Source organism: Puma concolor, chromosome D1 (genome assembly GCF_028749965.1).
Source record: "Puma concolor isolate L17-30 chromosome D1, mPumCon1.1.hap2, whole genome shotgun sequence".
Lineage (NCBI taxonomy): Eukaryota > Metazoa > Chordata > Mammalia > Carnivora > Felidae > Puma > Puma concolor.
Genome location: NC_141676.1, coordinates 41,425,824 through 41,437,940, shown reverse-complemented (window position 1 = coordinate 41,437,940; position 12,117 = coordinate 41,425,824). Strand labels below are relative to the sequence as shown.

Here is a 12,117-nt window from a genome sequence, read left to right as displayed (position 1 = left end):
AACTCGTGTTAATTTTCTCAACTCTTACTAGACCCATAGTCCAGGGTAACCAAGGTGTACATGCCCAAAAATCACAAGTATTCAGTGAGTTACTTACTACTTCTTGATCTAAACGGGTGACCATCTCTTCCAGTTTCTGGTGACCTTTTTTCAGGTCTTCCTCTGTTCGTTTCAAGGCATTGAGCTCGGCCTGGGCGCGATCCATTTCCTCCTTCATTCGCCATCTCAGCTTGTCACTGACTGCTGAGATGAGAGAGGCTCGGATGGTGTCCTCACTGATGGTGCCATCCCTACTGGGACCTGCACAGGAAAAAGGCAGAAACCACTTGCTTATTTCCCAGGCACTTTCTACTCCTTTTGTGGGACAAAATGAGTTGACACTTTCAAAGTGGGAGAAAGGACAAATGGGATAAATTTATGCCAAAGAAAAACACTCGCTTCAGGTCAAGGGCATTCTCAGGTTTCGCTGCTAAGCTGAAGTAGAGAGGAACCCACCGTAGAGGCCAAGAAGAAGACCGAGAACAGGCAGTTTCCTTGATGTAAGGGTAATAAGGCTTCCCTTCAAGACTTTTACTCCTTTACTCTTTACCGAAAGAATAGGAAAGAACAAATGAGCAAAAGAGAGTGATGTACAGAAAATCCAACAGCTGATAAATGTCCCTTCCTATATAATGTGTCTTCTATAATTTCCTTGCATATTTCATATCAAATAAACTTATCCCTCTGATACTTGCTTCAAAAGGTTCTCCCGATAACAGATGTATTCATGACTACCAGTGTCCTTCAATTGGGGTCCTGATTCAGCAAATGTGTAAATAATTACATTTATCTGTCACTGCCTATAGTGAATAAAAACTGATTACAGACTAATTTACAAAGTATCACTTCTACTTTGAGCTGAAAATTTTTGGAGACAATTAGTTACACCCATGGGGGGGGGGGGGGACGACCCCACCCCTTTAGTCCGTTTGCAAAATGTATCCAAACTCTTACCATTCATGTTCTCACATCATAGGCCTGTTCCTAGTACCAAAAAGGTGCACTGTTTCTAAAATGAAATTGAGCTTTCCAAATGATAGGCAGCCAGCTCCACACGGGCTCTTCGGTGTCCTGTCTGTCCACAGTTCTTGATGTTGCATAAGCTGGTCGGTCACCCTACTTTTTAATTAGTAAAGCTGTCTTCCTACAGAAGGTGGTTCATACCAGGTTACCCTGAATGTTTTTCCGGCTTTTTGCAAGTAACATTGGGACATTCTCTGGTTTCATAGGTTTTGAAAGGAAGAGTCTAAGTCTAAAGTCTAAGTCTAAAAGTCTAAGTTCTGCTTTTCTTTCTTTTTTTATTTCCACCACAGAAGAACTGTTTTTTCCTGACTTGGGTTTTCTTCTTGTGAGGGAAAATGAGTATAGACAGTGTCTCCAGGGCCAGGTTTTCCTAGGAGTGTCCTTCATCCACTTGTCCTGAGGACACAGCTTGCACACAGTGAGAGGGAGAGCCCAGGATCAGCCCCGCAGTGTGCACTCCTTCTCACTCCAAGGACCTCCCCTCTTCCCTGCTAGAAACCTCTTGCTGAGGACAGCCCAGACGGTATCCATCTTACAGGGTTCACAGAGAGGCAAGAGGCAGTTAATACTTTCTGGCTGATTACTAACATACAAATCCATAAGGTATGTACTTTCCAGAATTCATTTCTCATTTTACAAGAGTATTTCAGGGGCGCCTGGGTGGCGCAGTTGGTTAAGCGTCCGACTTCAGCCAGGTCACGATCTCGCGGTCTGGGAGTTCGAGCCCCGCGTCAGGCTCTGGGCTGACGGCTCAGAGCCTGGAGCCTGTTTCCGATTCTGTGTCTCCCTCTCTCTCTGCCCCTCCCCCGTTCATGCTCTGTCTCTCTCTGTCCCAAAAATAAATAAACGTTGAAAAAAAAAATTAAAAAAAAAATATTTCAGCTTATTTTGTATTTCTGAAAAGCAAAAGTGTTAACTCAGGTAACTTGTGTTTTGGAATTCAGAATGGCAAAACAAGAGGGCAACCACATTTCTCCTATGAAGACTGAGCTCTTGTTTTCCACATCCCTGGCCTCTGAATACCTAACTTTTCCAAAGATTCTCATCGGTTTACCAACTACTGCACCACCTCTGGGCTCATTCCCCTAATTTTTCTTGCTGTTTTCCTGTCTGACCGCCTCTGTATTCACATCTTCCTCTACAGAGACCAGGATGACTTGAGCAACTTTCTCCCATTCACTAATTCATGTCTCCATCCATTCCTTCTTGCACCTTTGACCTCTCTTTCTACCACTCCTGCTTCCTGTGAGCAGCTTCCCTCAGCCCTGACTTCTTGCCCATCTCTCACAGTCTCGTGGGCAGGCTCTCTACTGAGGCGGCCTCTCTCACATTCTGTCAGACCACCAGGCCTCCTAACTCCAAAGGCCTCACCTGCCAAACACAACCTGATCCAAATCCTCAATCCTTCTGACTCCTAAAGCTCTAGCCGCCTTTTATCATCTGCCACAACGGCAAAAAATCCTCAGGACATCTTCAAAGGACTGAAACCATCAGATGGGAGTTCTCCACTCTTCTCCCACTCTCCTTTGAAACAAGAATCCTCACCCCTTTAACTATGGAACTATGGTTTGACTCCTGTTCAGAAGCACTACCTTCCCTTTTACAGGAAGACAACTTGTGTTCCTCTAGATCTTTCCAAAAGACCACATGCTTTTATGCTTTCATCTGTTCTTCCTCCTAATCTGATTAGCCTAAGCACAGTGACTTTTTTTTCCCACTCTGCTCTTGGCTAAGGAGAGGTCTGTTTATTCACCTCTCTTCCTAGCCCAGAGCCGGGGACAATCTTTGCAATGCTATTCTCTCTAGTTCTTTCCTCTGAGTTCAAGGCCAGTCTTATCCAGCATCACTCTAACCCATACACATACTCAAGGGGAGGTGATATTACTCCTCTAAGAAGATGAAAGCTGGTTCTTAGAAAGTGAAAACCTCTTGTTCTTTTTATGTATAGAGTGGAGATATACATAATGTAAACAGGTATATAGTATAATATACAGTATTAACAGTTCACAGGAGGGATGATTAAGGGAAAAAATGTCTAAAAAGGCTCCTGAGGAGGATAATGAAGAAAGAAAGGTTTACACTGCTGTAATCCATCTGTGTGATTCTTGCTTTTCTACCAGATATTTTTCCGGCCTTGTCACCATGTCCCAACCTCATCCCCCAAATTATGGTCTACATTTGTTACAACACTTAAATTATACTGATCACAACCTATGAAAGGCAAACTTCCTGAAGGCCTTGCACGTGCTCTACTTACTTCCCTGCTGGATGATTCTTTTTTCCATAGCCAGCCCTACCTCTTTCATTAACAAACTCTCAAGTCATTCTAACTAACAAAAACAGTTTAATGTTCTTAAATATCAGATCCCATCTTCTACCATTAAATATGGTTAAGACTAACCCCCACTAGGTGCACCTGGGTGGCTCAGTCGGTTAAGCATCCAACTTCAGCTCAGGTCATGAACTTGTGGCTCGTGGGTTCGAGCCCCGTGTTGGGCTCTGTGCTGACAGCTCAGAGACTGGATGGAGCCTGCTTCAGATTCTGTGTCTCCCTCTCTCTCTGTTCGTCCCCTACTTGCACTCTGTCTCTCTCGCTCTCAAAAATAAAGATTAAAAAGAAAAAAAGACTAACCTCCACTAATGATCTTCCCTCTATTTGCCATAATTAATTCCCAATACTTCTTACTATATTTATCAGTTTAAGAACATACTTTGAACTTTAAAAATACCCCAGAGTACAAAAAAGAGAAAGGTATATTTTAAAAACTTCCTGAAACTGGAATTTCAAGATGGGAAGGGCAGTGTAGATGTCTGGAAAAGGAGGCACGTGCTAACCTAAATCTGGGCTGGGCCACCACCCGTTACAAACCAGGAATTGGGGATTCCTATACTCTGGAGTTTCTGGTTTTGTTGCAATAGAGACTAGGTCAGAAACTCAGAGGTAGGTTGTTACAGAAACATGTTTATTCCACCCTGTATTAAGTTGTTTCAATAACTTACTTTTCAGATTTAACTGCAATTAGCATTTTTTCTAACCTTTTCAATTTGTTGTGAGAAACCAAAACCATAAATTGGTTTTCACCACCCTGGCAAAAATGGCAGATCAACGCAAGTCAGAGAGATTGAATTCTGGCAGTATTTCCTGGTAAAAATTTGGCTGTCCCACTGGGGAGAGGAACAGTATCTTGAAAGAATTTGACTTCTGAAGGGCTCAGCATTGAATTGTGGTAGCTGCTCAGCCAGAATTATTTGAGTAAATGGAAGCAGTGAGTGTTAAAATGTGCAGTGTGACTCAGGTATCACCTCACGCCAGTCAAAGTGACCAAAATGAACAAATCAGGAGACTATAGATGCTGGAGAGGATGTGAAGAAACGGGAACCCTCTTGCACTGTTGGTGGGAATGCAAATTGGTGCAGCCGCTCTGGAAAGCAGTGTGGAGGTTCCTCAGAAAATTAAAAATAGACCTACCCTATGACCCAGCAATAGCACTGTTAGGAATTTATCCAAGGGACACAGGAGTACTGATGCATAGGGGCACTTGTACCCCAATGTTCATAGCAGCACTCTCAACAATAGCCAAATTATGGAAAGAGCCTAAATGTCCATCAACTGATGAATGGATAAAGAAATTGTGGTTTATATACACTATGGAATACTACGTGGCAATGAGAAAAAATGAAATATGGCCTTTTGTCGCAACGTGGATGGAACTGGAGAGTGTGATGCTAAGTGAAATAAGCCATACAGAGAAAGACAGATACCATATGGTTTCACTCTTATGTGGATCCTGAGAAACTTAAGAGAAACCCATGGGGGAGGGGAACAAAAAAAAAAAAAAAAGAGGTTAGAGTGGGAGAGAGCCAAAGCATAAGAGACTGTTGAGAACTGAGAACAAACTAAGGGTTGATGGGGGGTGGGAGGGAGGAGAGGGTGGGTGATGGGTACTGAGGAGGGTACCTTTTGGGATGAGCACTGGGTGTTGTATGGAAACCAATTTGACAATAAATTTCATATATAAAAAATAAATAAATAAATAAATAAATAAAATGTGCAGTGTGAAATATTTTACTCTATTGTTTGCTTTTCAACACCCCTTCCAACACATGTTCCTTCAAGGCGGTAGAGCGATGTGGCCAATCATACATAGCACTTAGTGTTCCATTCATCTATGTAGAAGTTATCTGAAGTAATAAAGGATTAAGGGTCTTATTTTATAACTAGCCAGGGTTTTTCACACACAAACACATCACATTTTGTTAAAAGTATTACACTAAAATGGACCGACTTACACTGATGTGAAGTTTTAAAATTTCTTTTTAAAAATACACATTTAAATTCTGGAATTTATATTGTTTCTCTTATAAAATACACGAGAACATGGGGCGCCTGGGTGGCTCAGTCGGTTAAGTGGCCGACTTCAGCTCAGGGCACGATCTCGCGGTCTGTGAGTTCGAGCCCCGCGTCGGGCTCTGGGCTGATGGCTCAGAGCCTGGAGCCTGCTTCCGATTCTGTGTCTCCCTCTCTCTCTGCCCCTCCCCCATTCATGCTCTGTCTCTGTCTCAAAAATAAATAAAACGTTAAAAAAAATTAAAAAAAAATAAATAAAATAAAATACACGAGAACAAATGTTACCATACAGCACCAAATAAGGCCATCCAAGTAAGTCTCTAGCTGAAGCCATGAGCACTCAAAATGGCAGCCAAGCTGAGGCAGCAGATGCCTGCTTTCAATAAAGGTCACAGTTCACCCGAGGCGGGTGGAAATGCCAAGATTAGACCTCGTCCTTTCCTCTGCCACACACAGACCTTACATACAGTATATTTAAACATTTAAATACACCTACTTTCTAAAAAGAAGAGAACTGTAATTAAGATCTGAAATATGAATGCCAAAGAAGAAAATCTATTAAAGTTCAAAATTCGATGCACCTTGACACTTTAAGGGATTGTTTAAACAAATAAGAAAAGAGACTTGATGACAGATTCTCTTCTGCTTGATCACTTTTCAAACCAAAATTTTTTTCCTCAAATGTCTTAAGAGAAATTTTAATTTTCTTTGTACCTGCTCTAATAAGCCTTGGGTTAAACAGAGTTTGTGGCAAACGCCATGCATCAAGTACCCACACAGTGACCTTTACCCATGCAGAGTCAGATTTCAGAAGTGCCCTTCTACAATTCCAGATTAGCAGCAATTGAAAAGGTAACAACGATTTTGAGAAACAGCTGTAAGTAAAACTTCATTTAAATGTCAGGTAGGATTCAATTATTGAACCTAATCCTTAGGAATTACAACATAATTAAAAAAAAATTTTTTTTTCTACTATTAGGAAACCAATATGCTACTCGATAGATCTGATAATTCAACAAATAATTTAGGCTAGTATCTTCAAAGTGCACTAGTATAGACTACTTGATTTAAAACTATCTTTAAACACTTAATCAGTTTTATTTACCTCCTAACAGTACTTACTAAATGATCACTGTTTCCTGTAACTCAAAAAGATCATTTATATTAGAGAATCCAGGGCAATCCCAAAGTAAAGTACAAGATAACTAAACAGTAAACTTTAAACACATTCAATTTATTTAAAAACAAAAACAGTACATCCCCTTCTCTCTTTCTCCAACTGCTGCCCTCTGGCAACCACCCCTCTCCTGTTCCCTAGATCTGTGAGCCTGGCTGGCTTATCTATTGCTTGGCTTATTTATTTTTAAGATTTCACAAATAAGCAACATCATATAGGGGTGCCTGGGTGGCTGAGTCGGTTGAATATCCGACTTCGGCTCAGGTCATGATCTCACGGCTCGGGAGTTCCAGGCCTGCATCGGGCTCTGTGCTGACAGCTCAGAGCCTGGAACCTGCTTCAGGTTCTGTGTCTCCCTCTCTCTGTCTGCCCCTCTGCCACTCACTTTCTCTCTCTCAAAAATAAGTAAAAAACATTATAAGCAACATCGTATGGTATTTGTCCTTCTCTGACTTATTTATAACTAAACACAGTAAAGTTTTCTGAACTCTAACCAGCAAAAGTGAATCACCTGCACAGCATTTTTACTTCAGGATGTTACTTAACTCAGTCCCACACAATGGTCTTTGGTTTGGCATCTGTGCTACAGATCAAACTATGGAGCCTAAGCAATCCCAAACGGTGCTTTACTATCTGCTCAGAAACCGGATCAAGCCCATTTGGATCACTCGATCAAGTCCCATTATTTCCTTTTATAATAAAAACACACAAAAATAGGTCAATCTCTGATATAGGAAGAACATTCAAATAACTATATGGATAAAGGCATTCTGATTCATGCTAGTAAGTGCACACCTGGCAAATTCATTAAGCTGCTTACAAAGGCCTTTATTTATAGTCTTTGAATATGTAAGCTTCTAATACTACTACCAGCCTCTGTGTGGGTTATGGAACTTTTCTTCCAAAGAAATCAGGGAACCTCAATTTATCTTTTTTTAAAAAATATTTATTTTGGGAGAGAAAGAGTGTGAGTGGGGGCGGGGGGAGAGAGAGAGAATGAGAATCCCAAGCAGGCTCCGTGACGTTAGCACACAGTCTGACACGAGGAGCCATCTCACGAACCGTGAGATCATGACCTGAGCCGAAATCAGAGTCGGACGCTTAACCGACTGAGCTACCCAGGTGCACCTCAATTTATCTTTTAAACACTGTCAGAGCATTACTCTTTATTTAAGCTCTAGAAAGTCTCTGTAACCACAGTGAGAAAAAAGTGGACTTAAGGAAAACCATCAGTTTACACTTCTTGAAAAAAACCACACACCGCAAAGAAAAGTTTACGTTAGTTTACATAAAAATTCAAGTTTTCAAAAGTAGAGGTGAGTAGGTATGAACCTCATTAAAGTAGGACGCCAAAGCAGTAGCTACTACAAAAAGACACGGTGCTACCCAATCATTCGATGATCATAAAAACCGAGAGGCGTTACTAGCAGGCGTGAGCACAAAGGCCAGTTAATTTGAAGGACAGTAAAATTCCATCCTTAAAAAAGATGGGTCAGAATCAAAGTCATTCCTTCAGATTATTTTGTGAAAGAGAACAATTTAAAAACCTACAATGTTAGAAGTATCCTATGGAAATAACCCCAGGAAGCCAAACGAATCAGCTACTCATACCCTTCATATACCCCCCCCCAAAAAAAAAAAAAGTTAAAATCCAGTATCAATTTAGATAAAGGCCTTTTTTTTAAAGCTTTCAAAATTTATTATTATTTTGGATTTCTGCAGCAGAAAAGGTTTTAAACATTTAGCACAGCAAGCCCCTTGGCAAGCCCTCACTGACTGCCCACAAGGGAAGAAAATGCTACTTTACCCTGAAGACAAGGCAGGTCTTCCCAAAGGCAGTCTGTGAAAGACTGTGGAGGAGAGGTGCCCAAAGCCACACACAAGCGTGAACCAGTATGCCCACATTGAGCGGGGTGCCATATTCAGGAAGGTCAATTTTTGTATGCTGAACTCATGAATCCAGGATGACGAGAGAGGGAAGACCAGCATTAGACAAGACAGTCAAGAAAACCTTGTCATGTTTACTAGTCTCAATCCTCAAAGGAATGTTGCTCAATAGGAAGCTTATTTTCCTTCAAGTTTTTGTTTCTCTTTATTAAATATGGACCAACAACAAATGGAAAAAATGTAGAAATAATTCTGCTGCAGCATTTGCAAGACTTTCTGCTAACATTAAAAAATATATATAGTCTTAATGTTTATTTTGAGAGAGAGAGAGAGAGAGAGAGAGAGAGAGAATGAATGAGCAGGGGAGGGGCAGAGAGAGGGAGCAAGAGAATCCCAAGCAGGGTTCGTGCTGTCAGCACAAAGCCTGATGTGGGGCTCGAATTCACCAACCATGAGATAATGACTTGAGCTGAAACCAAGAGTAGGGCGCTTAACTGACTGAACCACCCAGGTGCCCCTCTGCTCCTAACATTTTAAAACAAGACTTAACAAACACAAAACCAGTTTCTGAAATGTCTTTTAACAGTACCCTACCAAACTAAATGTTTCTGATCCTTGTTTATGATTGAGTTTAGGAACAAAATCTTAAAAGGATATGATTAAATTCTGATGCTGAGATAATACAGCATTAAGGAAGATTTCCAAAAGAAATTCTAGAGTAGGTATTGGCTTTAACTTTAGGGGTACCATTCATAATTTTCTAGTAAAGAATGGAGGCCAGATTGCCTCCTGTTGTGTCACACATAGCATATGATAACCCAATAATTAAGGACATACCTTTTAGTTATTTTAGACAAAATTACATGAATTACATAAGACTGTGTAGGTGTGCTACTTTGGACCTTGCTAACGTATAATAGTCTGTCCAAAATTATTTCACATATAAGGGTATTCATATAATAAAGGCATCAGGGTGAATGTGATGAGTATCATCAATTGAATACTTAATACATTTTCCTAAGCATCTTGTTTAATAATAGCTCCAGCTATGATTTTCCCAAAAGATGACAAGAAACAAAAAATAATGGTGGAGATAAGCACTCATTCTCCAATGTTGCTATTATTAAACTATAATAAACTAAAAATGATACTATATGTATGTTAAAGGGTCTAAAGTCTAGTATTCAGAATTGTAAATCAACTATAATCATCTACATAGCCTCCTGAAATAAATCAACCTCCAAAGAGAACTTTCACACTGCTGAGACTAGGATTGAGGGAGTGCCAAACTTTTAAGCCTCCGTGCATTGGACAGGGACAGAGTGGCTGGTAGGGGGGGCTGGCGTGGGGTAGGGGGGAAGACACCACCTAATGCCTCACCTAGTGCTCCTACCCATCATTTTTTAGGGATCTTGTATGAGTCATTTGTCCTATATCCCACTTGGATATGTACTATATACAGAATCTTGTATAATATCTATCTTATATACATGTATCTTATATCATGGACAGAGTCCAATCTTAACTCTGCCAGTAATAAATAAAAATAAAATCTTTGTGCTAAGTATCAATACGTATTACCACTTAGATTTTTTTTTCTTTTTGGCTATGTAAACAGGTTTCTTCCTTCATTACCCATTGACTACCAAAGTATGTAACAAATTCAGTGTGACGTTAAGTAACTTTTCAACAGAGTCTAGACAATGGAAAGAGTCCTCAGGAACTATGGCTTTGAGGTTTTGTGGAAATTCGTTTTGTTTTGTAAATGTAAAATCCATTATAAAAATAAAGTTTGGTTAGCATACACTGAATAGCTACCGCTAAAACTAATAACAGTATTTGCATGTTCTGCTTTAAAAATAGTCCAAAGTTAAATCTGATTTGGGCCCTAACATACCCCTCTGTGAAATAGAAACTGAAGTCCTATGGCAATGTAACAATGTAAAGGAAATGCTGCCAAGTGCGACCAGTAAGTTAGGATATACCCAATGGCTTTATGCTACTAACTGATAAGATTTTAAAGGAGAAAAACTCTAAGCTAGCCTGCTGGGGAATTTGAAACATGGCTGTGAGATCTAACACATGCAATCATATCACAGGGGAGGGGGACACTGAAGCTAACAGGGCTGGTCAGAAATCACACATAACTGACTCTCCAGCACTAGGATGGCCAAAGCTTATATTGGCCATTATTACAATCAGTTAACAACTCTACCAAAACATTCTGAAACGAGCCCTTGCAAAGTAGCTTAATGTTCTGTTAGGAATAGGAGTAAAGGTATCCAAGTGGGATATAGGACAAATGACAAGATAAACTTGACCAGTCTCAAAAAGAAACTATGGAAAACAAAGTACACATCATGTGTGTCAAGGGAAAAAAGTTCCTAATACTTAAGATTTATGTAGTTCTTTGTGTTGGAAATACCAAAAGGAGTTGTACATATGAGGCTTGTTCTTTTTGTCGGCATCTTTTAAAATGCATCATATACATAACGCAAAACTTTCCATTTGGAAAGTGGACATGGATTTCCATTTGAATACAGGAAAGGTTAACGACATACATCCTAAAGGCACATCTACCCCTTCATAGATGGATTCAAAGAACTCTTTCTCAAGGTGTGAATTATTACATGATTACTTTCAAGGATGAGAATCTTAACAACAGATCCAAAGTGTTCAAAGAACAGATTCTATTCAGGGTCAAGTCCTAGGCCAGAAGCACCTCGTTTTGTTATTTTCTCTCCTCAAAGTTTCAAAACACTTAGGTAAATCAGAGTTGAGACAACTGTAACCACTCTCTGATAAAAGGACATCACTGATATGAAGTAAACCTAGAGACCCTGGCACAAAGCAAGTATGGCCGATAGTACATGCTCTGATAAACTTCATAAAGGAGCCAATTAGTCCACTGACTTTCTTCTCCAAAAGATGCTCATCTGTCTTCACATATATCCAGGCTAGGGAAATCTAAGTACCGTATCTGTTAATAGTTCAACACACACAAAGTTCATAAAAGAAAATATGTGACCCACAGCAAAGAGTGAAAAGAGTCAATCAGATTTATTTTTATGCCTGGATAGAAGGCTCATTTATATAATGATAGATCAACCACCTACTTCAAGTTCTGGATTATAGGACATTGACCATTAAGAGTTTTTCCTGCAACAAGGAAGAGTATAATATTTCACATGGAAAAGTGAAACGCACTTTTCACAACAGGAGACTCTGACTTTCCTTATGGGAGAAATACAGTTTTGAAGAGTCCTTACCAACAGTGGCCACTGGAGGCTGGGAAGGATACTGAGAACTCGCTGTGGCAGGATACTGACCACCAGGTGGGTAAGGACAGCCTGGGTAGCCACTAAAAAGAGAGCAAAAAACATTAAATGTTAATATGACAAAGATACTAGAGTATCTTTAAGAATCCCATTCAGGAAGTTAAGTTTGAGATGTTTTATCAGTTAATGACTTTTAGAGTCACGAGTGTCTTCTCAAGCAAAGTGGTATAGAAATTCCATTAACGACACTGGATTTACTCCTAAGTAAATGGTTAAAATACTCTTGCTTGGCCCTGGTTATTTGAGGGTCATCTTCACAGGAGCAGAAAGCAACTAGAGTATTTCTAAGGGCAGTTCAATGGTAT

At 40.1% G+C, this 12,117-nt stretch overlaps 1 protein-coding gene across 2 annotated transcripts in view; it reads right to left on the bottom strand.

Annotated features, from left to right (window-relative positions):
- Nucleotides 1-12,117, bottom strand: part of TSG101 (tumor susceptibility 101) — a 58,460-nt gene that overhangs the window by 21,287 nt on the left and 25,056 nt on the right. For both annotated transcript variants that reach the window (XM_086677837.1, XM_025928146.2), the window contains exons 7-8: nt 11,744-11,835; nt 98-300 (exon numbers count right to left, since the gene is read on the bottom strand). In XM_086677837.1, the coding sequence (XP_086533963.1) occupies nt 98-300; nt 11,744-11,835 (295 nt within the window). The remainder of the gene's footprint in view (nt 1-97; nt 301-11,743; nt 11,836-12,117) is intronic.